This window comes from Jaculus jaculus, chromosome 7 (assembly GCF_020740685.1).
Source record: "Jaculus jaculus isolate mJacJac1 chromosome 7, mJacJac1.mat.Y.cur, whole genome shotgun sequence".
Taxonomy (NCBI): Eukaryota; Metazoa; Chordata; class Mammalia; order Rodentia; family Dipodidae; genus Jaculus; species Jaculus jaculus.
The window spans coordinates 117990795-118006996 of record NC_059108.1 but is presented as its reverse complement, the minus strand read 5'-3'; the positions used below and the strand labels follow the sequence as shown (position 1 = coordinate 118006996).

The following is a 16202-nucleotide window of genomic DNA, read 5'->3' as shown; positions in this document are numbered from 1 at the left end:
AATTCCCCCAAAGACTGAAGTGGTGTCATGGAAGATCTCAAGAGAAAAGACTCATATCAAACAATTCTACGTGGTTCCTGTAGGAGAGATGAGACTGGAAATATTCCCCCGTCCCCCTCCCCCCATGCAGAGAGAGAGATTGAATCTAGGGAAAGAGAAGTATAATTTTATACTATCAAGATATAATAAAACTCATCCTATCTTGATAATTCCAGGGCATTTATAAGCGAATAAGACTCATTAGAATGACTCATAGCCTCCAATTAAAACATAGAAGGTAATTTACTCTCATCTAAGAATTCTTGGATATTTGGAGCTGTCTTATGGAAAGGACACATGGGTCCTTAATGGGCATTTTTCCTGTTCAAGGAACAAAATCTCTGTTCTATGTAGCAGTCATTCTTAAAATGGTACTTACTAATCTAGTTCCTTAATAGACACTTGGGAGAATGAGTAAGGAAAAGAGAGAGCTGATGAGTTAATACCGGTTGTAACTAGAAAAGGCCACTTAACCACTTAACCAGACTGGCAAGCCAGTTTAAACAAGAGGAAAAATTGAGGCACTTTGCTTGACATTTCAGGGCTCTGAAACACTTGCTCTTTCACGTCCAATGTCTAGACCCTTCTTCTTTTTTGGGTACGGTTATTATGGGTAGGACAAGGAGTTGGGCCATCTTGAGCAAGTATAAAACTGAGAGAGTGTACGGACATTCCAGGGAGAAGTGAGAGAACAGAAGAGTCCGCTTTGCTCAATAAAGAGTATTTTAGAAGACAGCTTCTGCCATATTCCTGCCCTGACCAGTTTAGGCAGAAGGCAGAAACACCACTTTCTTCCGCACAGTTCATTTTTAGTGAGCATGGCCCTGCCACACGGGAAATGGAAGGACGCATTCGCAGGCTGACTCTTTGGCAAAACTCCGGAGCTGCAAAAATTCAGATGGTGTTTTCTTTCAGTCTGGTCCAAAAATCATGGCTTTATAAATTCACAAAAGTTGCAAGGTTTTCTTCTAATCAGACATCCCGAGGTCCATGTTGGTTCTTAGAACTTTGGTAGAGACCTGCTCCAAGCATGAAGCAGGAAAACCCACCTTGTCTTTAGGCTACTTCAATATGGTTTGTAAGGTCTGAATAAACTGTAAGCTAGGAAATTGCTTGCAATAATATAAATGAATATAAGATGCCTGGGTGAGACACGAGGTTCAGAAAATAAAGGTTAGTGTTTGTATTCCCGGGTTTTGTAAAAGACCTCAGTAAGGCTGCCAAGGCAGGAAGAGTCCCCCTTTGATCTCCTGCCATGATTGCGAGTCGCTTCATCATTGTGGTGGAAAGGGAGGTGTAAGGTACAAGGTGGTCTTGAGTATTTCCGCCCTGCTCAGCAGCCGCCCTCTTTGAAATCTGGCCCAGCGTTCTCACAGTGTGTGGTGTGGCCGCTCTCGCTGGTTGGCAGGAAGCTGTGCTGGGGGGACTGGCGGGGTGGAGGAGCAGCGGGACTTGGGGTGCGGAGATTCCTTTCTGGTCGTGCCTTCTCTTTTTTGGCTCGAGCTGGGTGGCAGAGACTGGCTGTCTTTCTCAGCCTCGGATGGGGTGGAGGCGGGTCTCTGGCAACCTCAGCTAACAGAACAGCAGCTGGGACACTCAGAGCAGCCTTTCTTTTTTTTCTTGGGGTGGAAAATAGTGAGGATGGCTTCATCAAAAACCGCTTTGAGACCTTTCTGAGTCAGGGCTGAGCATTCCAAGTAGCACTGTGCTCCGATCTTAAACACAAAGGGAGAAAGCAGTGAGTGTCGATCTCCTGTCCTGCCTTGTCCCCATTTCTGCTTGGCCCACAGTCTGGGAGTTGCTATGGATTATGTTTTCTTTTCTTTTTTTGGTATTTCAATTTGCACTTGCTACCTTAATTTTGTATATAGCCCAATAATATATATGTACAACATATACATACAATCCATAATATAATACTGTATGTGTACATACAGTTATATATATGTGTATATATATAATATGCAATAAAGCATCCTTTTTTGTTGTTGCTTTTCAAGGTAGGGTTTCCCAGTAGCCCCAGGCTGACCTGGAACTCACTCTGTAGCCTCAGGCTGGCCTTGATCTTCCCACCTCAGCCTTCCCAGTGCTAGTTGCTTAAAGGCATGTGTCACCATACCTGGTTACATTCTTGTATTAGCAATCAAGGGTTGTAGATCACGTTTGGCAAGTAGTTAACTTTGGAAGCGAACCACAACCATGTTTTCCCAGCATATGGATGTAAAAATAAAAGTAGAAAAATTAGGAGCGGACTGAAGACCGGTGAGAGGGTTTGAATCTACCCCGTGAGCAGCAGGGCTGCGGGATGCGGTTCTCAGTATCTCCTTGTTCCTGCGCAGAATGTGGGAGCGGAGGTCAAGTGAATAGATCTGTGTGTGCAATAAAGCAACATGGCAACTTGGCTTTCAAAGCAGACAGAAATCAGGGGTGTAGTGTTTATAGTTCATTTGTGATTGATATATACCTTGGGTGCAGAATCTCTCACCAAGTCATATCTGATTGGTATTTATTATTCAGTTTAACATGCTTTATTTTTTCTTTTAAAAAAATATTTATTTATTTACAAGGGGGGGAGAGAGAGAGAAAGAGAGGGAGAGAGAGAGAGAGAGAAAGAGAGAGAGAGAGAGAGAGAGAGAAAGGGAGAGAGAGAGAATGGGCACACCAGGGCCTCTAGCCACTGCAAATGAACTCCAGATGCAGGCTCCATTTTGTGCATCTGGCGTACGTGAGCACTGACTGAGGGATGGAACCCAGGTCACCCAGCTTTGCAGGCAAGCGCCTTAACCTCTGAGCCATTTCTCCAGTCCTTATACTTTAAATGTTTTTTTTTAAAAAGAAATTTAAACCATCTCAAATGTACAAATGAAAATAATGAAATACATTTGTTGACAGACACCCTCCTTCTCAGCATGCAGCCTGTGTACTTAGAGGATAAGTATTTTGCATTTTAGGGCTTTATTTCAAAGCTTTCTTTTTTTTATGATTTCATACCATAGTGTATTGGATAATCTCAAAATCCCCATCAGAAACACAGATTCAAGCCCCAAAATATATATTCTCATTAAGAAACTCCTAGGCCATTGGGCTGGAGATCTTGCCTAGTGGTTAAGTGCTTGCCTGTGAAGCCTAAGGACCCTGATTTGAGGCTCGATTCCCCAGCACCCATGTAAGCCAGATGCACAAGGTGCACAAGCATCTGAAGTTTGTTTGCAGTGGCTGAAGGCCCTGGTGTGCCTATTCTCTCTCTCTCTCTCTCTCTTTCTCTCTCTCTCTCTCTCTGCCTCTTTCTTTCACTGTCATTCTCAAATAAATAAATAAAAATAAACAAAAAAAAAAAACCTTAAAAAAAAAAGAAAAGAAACTCATAGGTCATGAAGGCCAATGTTTGGCAATGAGCTCCTGGGGTATTTTCACTGCTAGAAGCTCAGTATGGGCCAACAATATGATGTAGGTCTCTTAATATTAAGTACATCTGGGGGAATATTTTTTATTTTTGTTTCATAAGCTAACTTTGAAGAAAGTAAAGTAAATTTAGAAGAGGTTGGCTGGGTAGTGAACCTGAAAATTGTAGCAGATGAATGGCTAAATCAGGGCAGCAAGCCACATGCATATTGTAGCAAATAACTTATAGAGATGAGTGTGCAGGGCTGGCTAGGGAGACATGGACATGCCTGCTCACATGTGTAAATACCCACTCAGCTCCCACATGGGAATGTCGGGCTATGGACACTCATTTTTGTCTTTTAAAAAAGACAGTTTAAAATTTGGATCTTTATTTAATTATTTACCAACTAAAAACTTTTTTTATGTTGGGCTGGAGAGATGGCTTAGCAGTTAAGGTGCTGGCCTGTGAAGCCCAAGAACGTAAGTTCAAATCTCTAGGCCCCATGTAGCCAGATGCACAGTGACTCAAGTGTGCAATGTCGCACATGCGCACATCTGGAGTTCACTCACAGTGGCTGAAAGGCCCTGGCACACCCATTCTCTCTCTTTCTCTGTCTCTCTCTTAAAAATTAAAAATATTTGTTTAATTTTATGCATAACAGGTTTACTCCTTTTTAAGAAAAATTAGTAACATTTTATTTATTTGAGAGAGAGAGCATGCATAAGAGAGACAAATAGTGAGGGAGAATGGGCGCACCAGGGCCTCCAGGCATTGCAAATGAACTCCAGATGAGTGCGCCCCCTTGTGCATCTGGCTTACATGGGTCCTGGGGAATTGAACCTCGGTCCTTTGGCTTTGCAGAGGAGTGCCTTAACTGCTAAGCCATCCCTCCAGCTCCCAGGTTATACTCTTTTAGCCCCTCTCTCCTGCTCTTGTTACCCTGGGGGCCCTCCTCAGTGGGGTTATGGTATTCACTGTGGGGTCATGAAGGCCTCAGTCAGTCCCTGTGGGGTGGTGGGGGGCAGGGTGTGGACCATGCCTCAGGGTATTCTTACCCACTCCGTGGCTCTTGCAATCTTCCCAACCCCTTATTTACCAATTTTTAAAACATTCTGTTGGCCAAGTAGGACATTCTGCCATGTGTGCTGTATTAGGCTGTAATTAGCTAGTGTGCAAAAAAACCCCCCAAAAACAAAAAACAAAAAACAAAAACAAAAAACCTGTGGGGTTTAGCTTAGAAAAGAGTGAAAACAGCCTCAGGAAAGTCAAATTCAACAAGAAGGTGAACGAACTAGACTTAAAATCTGAGTCTCAGGCTGGAGAGAGATGGCTTAGTGGTTAAGGAGTTTCCCTGCAAAGCCAAAGGACCTCGATTTGATTCCCCAGGACCCACGTAAGACAGATGCACAAGGTGGCACATGCACCTGAAGTTCGTTTACAATGGCTGGAAGCCCTGGCACACCTATTCTCTCTCTCTGCCTCTTTCCCTCACTCAAATAAATAAATAAAATATTAAAAAAAATAAATCTGAAGCCGGGCGTGGTGGCGCACACCTTTAATCCCAGCACTTGGCGGGGGTGAGGGGGCAGAGGTAGGAGGATCGCTGAGAGTTCAAGGCTACCCTGACACTACATAGTGAATTCCAGGTCAGCCTGGGCTAGAGTGAGATTCTACCTTGAAAAAAAAAAAAAAAAAGAAATCTGGGTCTCCTCAGATACACTCTTTCCCTTGTTCCTTGATGATGAACGTGGCCTCACAGTGACCCTGATCTCTCAGCCCAGCAACAAGAAGCTGGCCAAGTGGATGGTCGGGGGATACAGTTGCTCACTTCCTTTTTTCCTTTGCTTCAGGGTGCATGGCATTGTATATGCATGTGTGCATTTGTTCTTATGTCTATGTGTGTGGGTGCATGTGCATGTGGTGCACATGTGTGTACATGTATGTGGAGGCCAGAGGACCACATGTTGTACCTCTGGTATGCTACCCACCACTTTTGGAGACAGGGACTTCCATTAGCTGGGAGTTATCAATAGATACATTTATGATAAGGACATTCTCCTTTTTTAAAAAAAGTATTTATTTATTTAATTTTTTTTTGTTTATTTCTATTTATTTATTTGAGAGCAACAGACAGAGAGAAAGAGAAAGACAGAGATAGAATGGGTGCGCCAGGGCTTCCAGCCACTGCAAATGAACTCCAGACGCGTGCGCCCCCTTGTGCATCTGGCTAATGTGGGTCCTGGAGAGTCGAGCCTTGAACCGGGCTCCTTAGGCTTCACAGGCAAGCTCTTAACCGCTAAGCCATCTCTCCAGCCTGAAAGTATTTATTTTTATTTATTTATTTTTTTAATGAGAGAGAGAGAGAGTTAGAGTTGGCACTCTGGGGCCTCCAGCCCCTGCAATCAAACTCCAGATGGGTGTGCCATCTTGTGCTCATGTAAGACCTTGCGTGGCTGCACCACCTTTGTGCGTCTGGCTTACGTGGGACCTGCACAGTGGAACCTGGGTCCTTACGCTTCACAGGCAAGAGCCTTAACTGCTAAGCCATCTCTCCAGCCTGAGACATCTTCCTTCATAGGCCAGACTGGCCAGCCGGTGAGCTCCATAGGTCTGCCTGTCTCTGCCTCCCCAGTGCTGGGATTGCAGGTACACACATCCGCAGCCAGCATTTGACATGGGTGCTGGAGATCAAACTCAGGTCCTCAGGCTTGTGAGGCAGAGTGCTTGCTTAGCTAAAAGTTTCCTCATATGAAGACTCAGGATGAAATAAAGTTGGTTTTGGTTGAGTCCAGAAATTCATCTCCAAATTTCTCCAACAGCTAGTGTGTATTTTTTGGTAATAAGAATGGTTACATTTCCAAGAGGAAATGCCAAAAGCATGCTATTGAAACCCTCAGTGGACGTTTGAAAACCTATTTTATAACTTTTGTTCTGACCATGGTTTGGCCTTTAGATTAGGAAACACTTTAAACAATATTTAAGGGCTGGAGAGATGGCTTAGCAGTGAAGGCACTTGCCTGCAAAGCCTAAGAACCCAGGTCTGGTTCCCCAGTATCCACATAAGCTAGATGTACAAGGTGGCGCATGCGTCTGAAGTACATTTATAGTGGCTGGAGGCCCTGGTGCACCCATTTTCTCTCATTATATTAAAAAAATTCAAAAATATTTTAAAACAGTAGAGTATGAGAAAGAATAAAGGGCAGAAAAAACGTTCTAATAATGTCATGAAATGTTATCTGTTGCCTTTGGGGATTGTGTCCATGTTTGATAAGGACACACGTGAAAAGCACACTAATGTAATGACTGGCCCAGCTGAGCCACCGCTTACATGATGGTCCTTGTGAGGCTGAACAGAGATACACAGAAAACACTCTTGTTCTGTTTAGATGACCTCCCCGCTACAGATCACAGAGTCTCAGACTGGGTGTGAAAATTCCAGAAGAGTTGGGCTGAGCCTTGTTCACACTGGGGTCCTGCAATATAGGTAGGACTCTCTTCTTGCTCCAGAGCGCTACCAACTGACATCATGTCAGAGCATGTCTTTGGGTGAGGTAGGAGGAGCCCAAACTTCTCTCTCCCCATTCCAGCCATGCTGGAAACAGAACAGTCCGCGGAGGTGTTATTGTGTAACGAGGTTAACACAGTATCGTGGTGTGCTGATGGTTCCAGGAAAGGTAGACAACAGATTCAGGTGTGATTTGGGAAGTATGTGTGAGAAAAAGAACCCGATTATGAGGTGAGTCATGTCACCATGCGCTCTGAGGGTCAGAGAGAAGAATCCATCAGAGTTCAGAGAAAAGGCAATGACCATGTTAGAGGGAGTGCAGAGAAATCTTTGTGTCAAGGAAATATGGGTTTCTTATTTATAGCGTCAATCTCTTTAGGTTCTTTTTGAGCAAAACAACCTATTCAGACAAACATTTGGAATTCATCCGTGAGGCTTAGGATTTCAAGAATCCTTGTGGAGATACAGGTGTGAACAATCTGGACCATGCTTCACCAAGCAAACATATTGTCGAGGAACAAATAGAGAACATTTTTCTGGTAATTTTACCATAGCTGAAGTGTTTTGTTTGCAAAGCTGGAAAACATGCTATAGAGGTACAGAAGATAAAAGAATCTGACAAGAAGGGCTGGAGAGATGGCTCAGCAGTTAAGGAGCCTACCTTCAAGACCTAATGACCCAGGTTTGATTCCCCAGTACTCATGTACAGCCAGATGCACAATGTGGTGCATGTGTCTGGAGTTCATTTGTAGTGGCTGGAGGCCCTGGCGTGCCTATTTTGTCTGCCTGTCTCTTCTCTCTCAGCTTGCAAATAAATAAATAAGTTTAAAAAAGGTTCTCCTTCCCTACCTTTCTCTCTCAAATAAACGAATAAATAAAGGAAAAGAAGGACCGCGTCCAGAAGACATGAAAACAAACCATCCTGGCTCATCATGTGAGATGCAGGCCAGTACTTCCTGTCCACTCTTACTGCAGAGGGCCACACTACAGGTGCGTGCAGAAGGAACTGGAAGGAATAGGTGCAAATGTCTTTCTAGCTACATACATGTCGGAGGGTAACAACGATTAGCAGTAGTTTGCTGAGCTGGACTTCAGGGCACATTAGCTCTCATGTCACTTTTGTGGGAGCTTTAGGAGGTAAGCCCATAGTCACCTCGTTTTACAGCTGAGGGAACTGATGCACAGAGAGGATTAAGTGGATCGTTGGTGACCCCACAACCAAGGAAATGGCAACAATGGGGACTTGTCCCTCTCTTAAGCTCGAGTCTGAACCACTCTGCTTTGCTGTCCTTAGTATGTAAAGAAATTGAGGTTGAAAGAGCAAAGCTGACGAGCCAATGCGAGACGTGCCGTGGGCTCACTAGGGTGACGGCAGCAGGAAAGAGAAACACATTTCCCACGTGTGAAGAGAAGAGGTCAGTGGAGCCAGTGGCCGGTGCCTGAAGAAATGGCTCACAGCAGAGCAGTTCTTTAGACCCCCCTTGAGAATGAGGAGAAGTACTAGAGAGGGCAAATAGACAAACCACAAAAGGAACTTGAGTAGCTTTGCAGAAGGTCCCTCTTTGCCGGTCAGCATTACAGTCAACTTGCTGAGGGAGGAGAAGCGTCTCTGGGAGGATGGGTTTCTGGCTGATTCCTTCAGAAGCGTAAGGGAGAGGTGGTCGACCAAGGTGAGATAATGGTAAGCACACTGCTTGAGTTTGGGTGACACCAAGCAGTAAGGATTGTGGCAAACACTTGTGTAAATGACTGCAGAAGTTTTGATGAGGCAATGTTGGCCTCAAGTTGCCAGAAATATGTACATCTATGTCGTTTTAAAAATATTAAATCTTGGGCTGGAGAGATGGCTTAGCGGTTAAGCGCTTGCCTGTGAAGCCTAAGGACCCCGGTTCGAGGCTCAGTTCCCCAGGTCCCACGTTAGCCAGATGCACAAGGGGGCGCACGCGTCTGGAGTTCGTTTGCAGAGGCTGGAAGCCTTGGCGTGCCCATTCTCTCTCTCTCCCTCTATCTGTCTTTCTCTCTATGTCTGTCGCTCTCAAATAAATAAATAAAAAAATGAACAAAAAAAAATTAAAAAAAAAATTAAATCTTGGTGCTGGAGGGATGGCTTAGCAGTTAAGGCGTTTGCCTCCAAAGTCAAAAGACCCAGGTTCGATTCCCCAGGGCCCTTGTTAGCCAGATGCACAAGGGGGAGCACACATCTGGAGTTCGTTTGTAGTGGCTGGAGGTCCCAGTGCACCCATTCTGTCTCTCTCTCCCTCTTTCTCTGTCAAATAAATAAATATTAAAAATGAAAGAGCTATTAAAAATTAAATTTTGGCCTTGATATTTTATTTATTTGTTTGATAGAGATAGAGACAGACACAGAGAGAGAGAGAGAGACAGAGAGTGAGAGAGAGAAAGAAAATGGGCTATACACCAGGGCCTTCAGATACTGTAAACAAACTCCAGATGCATGTAGCATATTGTGCATCTGACTTACATGGGTCCTGGGGAGTTGAACCTGGGTCCTTAGGCTTTGCAGGCAAATGCTTTAACTACTAAGCCATCTTTCTAGTCCAAATGTTGGCCTTGAAAGTGCATTAAAAATACCTGTGTGGACTGATGAAAATATGTATGAGTGAAATTTGACCAATCAGTTGTTAATTGTGTGGGCTGTATTGGATGGAATTGGGAGAGAGAATGCTTGGAGAATGACAACATAGAGCTGAACAGGTAGTTACATGATTCTTGGCACCTGGATGTTTAGTTAGTTATCATTCCATACATGTGGAGGTAGCACGACATTTACAATTGTGTAGGCTGAGGACTACAAACACAATAATTCAAAGAGGAGAAAGATGAAGGAAAGCTAATATTGTTTGGCTAAATGGATATGTTGTGTCTTTCAAATTGTCCTGTAAATATTTATGTTTATGCCCATAGATTAGTGCTGCTCTCACTTTTGATCAGAGAAACTGCTTTTTTTTTTTTTTTTTTTTTTCAGATGGTGGTGATTACTGGGGAGGCTCAAAACTCATCAAAGTGCTGAGAAGAACTGACCATGGAGTGCTCAGCACTAAATGAGACGTCCCTATCACACTAAGACTCAGGGAACATTGTGGAAGAGGTGGCAGAAAGAATGTAAGAGCCAAAGGAAGGGGAGGAGTCTTTGGAATGTTGTCTTCCAGACACAAGGTGGTGGTTGCATTCATGATCTCATAGCGGCTATTGTTACCTGCACAAAAGTGTTGGGGCTATCAACATGTCATCATGGATGATGGAGGAGGGGGAAAAAGACAACAAAATAGAAAAGGAAAAGAAAAAATAACTGCTAGGAAGAAGGGGATGGGGAAGGGAGACAAAAGAAAATAATGGGAGCTGAGTGTGGTGGCTCACGCCTTTAATCCCAGCACCTGGGAGGTAGAGGTAGGAGGATTGCTGAGAGTTCAAGGCCACCCTGAGACTACATAGTGAATTCCAGGTCAGCCTGGGCTAGAATAAGACCCTCTCTCGAAAAACAAAAAAATAAAAAAGGAGGGGGAGGGGATTATTATCAAAACATATTGTGTACATGTATGAAAATTATTAATAAAAAAGTTTTAAAAAGCCAGGTGTGGTGGCACATGCCTTTAATCCCAGCACTCGGGAGGCAGAGATAGGAGGATCACTATGAATTTGAGGCCCCCCCGGAGACGACATAGTGAATTCTAGGTCAGCCTGAGCTAGAGTGAGACTCTACCTCTAAAAACAAAAAGACAACCAAAAAAGTTAAAAAAGAAGAGGCAGACGGGCTGGAGAGATGGCTTAGCGGTTAAGCCTAAGGACCCAGGTTTGAGGCTCGATTCTCCAGGACCCACGTTAGCCAGATGCACAAGGGGGCGCACGTGTCTGGAGTTCGTTTGCAGTGGCTGGAAGCCCTGGCGCGCCCATTCTCTCTCTCCCCCACTATCTGTCTTTCTCTCTGTGTCTGTTGCTCTCAAATAAATAAATAAATAAAAAATGGACAAAAATTATTAAAAAAAAAGAAGAGGGAGGCTAAAGCAACAGCAAACAACAATGAATATTTATTATTAATTGGTTGCAGTGTTTATGTAATGTTCTTGACTTGGGGAATGTAAAGAATTATAAATGTGTAGGCTATGGAAATATTCCTTAAATATGAAATGCCTTTTAAACCAAAAGCTGGTGGTAGATGAAAAACACCTTGTTGGGCTGGGGAGATGACTTGAGGATAAAGAACTTGTTGCACTGGGGTGCAGACTAGAGTTTGGACCCTTGGCACCCATGTAAAAGCCTGTGGGTGTGTTGATTCACTGGCAAGGCAAGGGGTCCCCAGCACAAGCTGGCTAGCTAGTCAAGCTGAAATGGTGAACTCAGGGTTCACTGAGAGATTCTGCCTCAGCCGATGTAGAAAGACGCCCAGTGTCAACCTTAGGGGTCTTCAGTACCTACCAAAAGAACCTCAACGCAAAGAGTGTCTTTCTGGTTATAGGAGGAGAGCAGAAGAGCATTGCGCTTCAAGCTCTGGTTCCGCCGTGCTTTGGCTACGTGACCTTAACCTCTCTGAGCCTCAGTTTCCCCTAGGAAAGCGATCATAGTATATACACCTCGGGCAGTGCTGTGAGGATTAATTAAGGTGAAGCATATGATGTGCCCACAATAAACACTCCATGATGCCATTATTATAAAGCACTTGACAGAGAAGTCAAAAGGGAAACTTAAAGCATCTCTATAATTACGGGAATTGTGATGAAACAAGTGAAAATCTCACTTGGTTTCCTCTTAAATTGGATTTTCTAAGCTAAGCATCATTCTGCCTGTATCTAGGAGCAGTTGCTAGGAGAAACTGGCAAAAGGCAATGAAGTGGTGAGCTCAGCCATTGTTCTCAAAATACGCCTTCAAGGAGAGGGAAGGCTTTGGGGAGACTTCTTTTCAGAGGGAAAAAAGACAACTTCCCAAAAGAAGAGTGAGGCTGGAAGCTGACAGACTGAAGGTCGAGACAGGTCCCGAAGCAAGGAACTTGTGAGGTCCTGGGAGTCAATGGAGGCCTCCTGCTTGGAATTGCATACTTACCTGGAGAGCTATGCGCTTATGTGTGTGAACGAGAGCATCTGAGGCTACACATTTGAGAATTGGGGCAGAACACATGGGCACCTTGCTATTTTCCCAAGGGACAAACAGATGGTTAGAGAGGAGACAGTTTACCCAAGCATCAGTTGTACAGGTGGTAAGGTCCCTAGAGTTGGATTAGGATTTCTGACTTTCTTATGAGTCACTGTGAGTCAAACATGCTTGTTTTGCTAAGACCATTTCCTTACCCGTAAGATATCCACCTAAGAGGGTTATCGTAAGACAGGGAGAAGACAAAGTTTCACATCTTAAGAATTCTGAATGATTGGTACTGGTAATATTGCTATGACTGGAAACATTCAAGGCTTTGTGTGATGTCCCGGTGATTCATACCCACATGAGCATCTTCCTTCACTCATTGCTCGTAAAGGGTGCCACAGTATATTTGGTGCCTATGAACAAGTTTTATTTCACTTTATATTTATTATTATTTTTCTTTTCGAGGTAGGGTCTCACTCTAGCCCAGGCTGACCTGGAATTCATTATGTAGTCGCAGGGTGGCCTTGAACTCATGGTGATCTTCCTACCTCTGCCTCCCAAGTTCTGGGATTAAAAGCATGCACTACCACACCCTGCTTATTTTGTTTTTTAAAAATATTTGTATTTATTTATAATAGGAGAGAGAGAAGGAGAGGATGATGATGATGAGGAGGAGGAGGAGGAGGAGGTGGGAGAAAGAGAGGAGAGAATGGGTACACCAGGGATTTTAGTGGCTGCAAACAAATTCCAGATGCATGCACCATTTGTGCATCTGGCTTTACATGAGTACCAGGGAACTCAGCCCTTGTCATTAGGCTTTGCAAACAAGTACCTTAACTGCTGGGCAATCTCTCCAGTCTTGAGTGGGTTTTAATATAAGAAATGGCCAGGTGTGGTAGCACACGCCTTTAGTCCCAGCACTCGGGAGGCAGAGGTAGGAGAATCGCCATGAGTTCGAGGCCACCCTGAGACTCCATAGTGAATTCCAGGTCAGTCTGGACCAGAGTGAAACCCTACCTTGAAAAAAACTAAAAAAAAAAAAAAAAAAGCATGCATTTTTGATGATGAAGAATTTATAGTTAAATTTACTCTTGATGGGCTTAGAGAGGGCGTCTGACTGCCTGGGAATGCATTTTGCAGAGTTAGTTACTTAGAAAGTAAAATATTAGGGATGTAAAGTCTCCTACTTGGGTCGATGGGTTGGTAACTACATGAAGAAGGAAGTGTATTCAAATTATGGCAATGTGACTTATAAGTTGCAGAGAGAGAGAGAGAGAGAGAGAGAGAGAGAGAGAGAGAGAGAGAGAGAGAGAGAGAGGGAGAGAGAAAGCGAGCGCACTTCCACCGGCTTGTGCCCATCTGTGGCTGCCTTGTTCACATCTTGGTGGTAATGGGGAGACAGAGATTCAGTGTCTTGCAAATGCTTTCTGAAGTATTTCTCCAACAAAACTACTATTTATGTTCAACTCTGAAATATGAAGACCGCTGTATGAAGAGTCCAGCTAGTTGATTCCATCTATCTGGCAGCCGTTTAGATTCCTCAACTAGTTACTCTTTGGCGTGAGGTATTTTCCCATGTGCTGTTTGTAAGATAGCCCTCAGTGAAGTGGCTATTCAGTATGAGAAGAGAAATATTGGACAAGGATAATGCTGCTAGATTTTAATCCAAGTCCCTCCCAAGAAAATCACAACATGCCTCACATGGGGACATTTAAATGAGTTACACTCATTTATAATAATAAACGACAGGACTTACAAGTATACATCTAATAACCCCCCTTTAACTCATGCTCAGTATGGCAAGTGGGAATGCTAGAGGTTTCTAAATCAACATTAGTGTTTCTATTGTTTCAAAGCACAGTTTCCCCAACCTAAAGCAGACAATGATGGCTGAGATGGCCCCGCCCTGCCCTTCTAGAACAGAGTGGGGAATGTAAAGCAGAGAGAAGATTCTAAACGCATGGCAGCTTGAAACAAAACCCTACGTAGCTCACCCATTCTAAAGCAGATGCCCACCCACCCCCCGCACACATTTACAATAAAATCCAAATGCGATCATACCGCTTTGGCCAGCTTCACACCGTGCTCGTAAGTGAGGGGTTTCTCCTTCATGTACAGTAAACGGGCCAAGGTTTTGGGGTCGTCCCGGAGGTCAATCTGGCAAACAAAAGAGACACAAACACACACACACACACAAAAACACACACACACACACACACACACACACAAAATGCATTGAAAACATTTTTCTGGTCTTATTCAAAACTGAGACATCATAGAACTTTCACCCCCACCCCATTTTTTTGCCTAGTTTTCTTTAACAAAGCAATGCATATGCCCATGCTATGTCTAAAAATGTAAGGTGCTTTCTTTGTAAGTATGTAGCCAGGATGTCCTGATACTTTCTTCTTCAAAGCAGTCCCCTGGGTGTCAAGGACTTCCTCGAGTGATCTTGTGCTCTTTAGTGTTCTGAAATTATCTTTCTAGACTTCACTGACAGACAAGATAGGGAGACAGTCTTGTTACCTTACAGGCATGACTTATTTGATCCCAATTTAGATTACTCATTATTTAATACTTATTTTCTGGTTCTGAATCCATTGTTTGATTTTTCTTTTTCCGATCAAATCTTGACCCTCAAAAGGATGGAGAGTTAGCTCCTGTGAGACCATTCTAATGAATAACAAATGTACTAGAAGACCCCCCTGGAAGGCAAGTTCCAGAGAAGATTTTTCAAAGGTTTTGCATAATAAGTAAGCAGTCATCTTCAAGGAAGAACTGCTTTGAAGGTAGCATATATGGGATTTGATAATTTAAATATTTTGATTGCTTTAAAATTTTACTGCATAGGTGAGTACACATGGCTTGAATCTTAAAGAAAAATCAATAAACTCATACATTAGGGTTTCAATGATAAGTCCAAGGGCCAGCTTTGCGAAACTATCTCCCCCCCGCTTTTTTTTCCCTGAGGTAGGGTGTCTCTCTCTGGCCCAGGCTGATCTTGAATTCACTATGTAGTCTCAGAGTGGCCTTGAACTCATAGCAATCCTCCTACCTCTGCCTTCTGTGTGCTGGGATTAAAGGCGTGCGCCACCGTGCCTGGCCTGTTTGTTTTCTTCAATTGTTCAACTCTGCTCATCTGTTATAACACAGGCTGAGTCACACTGAGGTGTGTGACTGACCCATCATGGGTTTTGGAAGCAGGGATTCAAGCTCCATCATCATGGACAAGCAAAGGTAAAGCTTCACCTAAATGACTATCTTTCAGAGCCTCTGCTCTTAATTATACTGTAATTTATGGATTAAGTGAATTCTGCTTTGTATTTAAGTAAACACATATTCCTGTATATGTTCATATTTTCTTTTTTTTGTTGTAAAACTATCTTTTTTTTTATTGAGTAGAAACTTTGTATGGATACATCAAGTGTTGGTACCGTCATTTCCCTCCGCCCTGCCCCCACTCCACTGAGGGCCCCCCTTAGTGGGGTTGCTGGTGTTCACCGTGGAGTTGTGAGGGCAGCAGCCAGTCATTGTGTGTGTTGGGGCGAGGGCAGTGCCTCTGGATATTCACTCCCACCCTGCGGCTCTTATATTAACCCCCACTTCCACACAATGCCTCGAGCCTTTGTGGGTGTGTTTTAAATCTATTTTGGTGTTAAGACCTCGGCAGCTTCTGGATTTCTGCTCTGGTGCATTTTAAGTCTCCTCAGGGTCTGTCCCCATCGCCCTGATGCAGGTGGTCAGGCTCACCGTGGAAGCAGCACTTCTGCTCTTCTCCCCACTTCCTTTGTGGTTTCACTTGGGCCCTAGATGATGTGTTCATCTAGTGGTTCACCTCGTGACAGGGAGTCAGCTATCTATTCTTGTCTTGTTGATAGATTTTTTTTTTCTTTCACTCCAGGGCCTATCTGGCTTACATGGGTTCTAGGGAATTAAACCTGGGTCCTTTGGCTTTGCAGGCAAATGCCTTAACCGCTAAGCTATCCCTTCAGCCCTGTTGAAAGATTTTGATTGCTCCTGGTTCTTGCCACTTTCTTCTTGGAGCACACAGGTCCCAAACACCCGTGTGTGCATGTGTGTGTGCGTGTGTGTGTGTGCACATGTGCATGCCTGAGTTTACTAGAGAATCACTCACATCTTCTTTTTCTTCTTTTTTATTTATTTATTTATTTATTTTTTTG

At 43.8% G+C, this 16202-nt stretch overlaps 1 protein-coding gene across 2 annotated transcripts in view; it reads right to left on the bottom strand.

Moving 5' to 3' along the window:
* Positions 1-263: 263 nt before the first annotated feature.
* Rhoj (ras homolog family member J) overlaps positions 264-16202 on the bottom strand; it is a 100701-nt gene continuing 84762 nt past the window's right edge. For both annotated transcript variants that reach the window (XM_045153964.1, XM_045153965.1), the window contains 2 exons: positions 14083-14178; positions 264-1754 (listed from right to left, as the gene is read on the bottom strand). In XM_045153964.1, coding sequence (XP_045009899.1) covers positions 1608-1754; positions 14083-14178 — 243 coding nt within the window. In that variant the 3' untranslated portion in view covers positions 264-1607. The remainder of the gene's footprint in view (positions 1755-14082; positions 14179-16202) is intronic.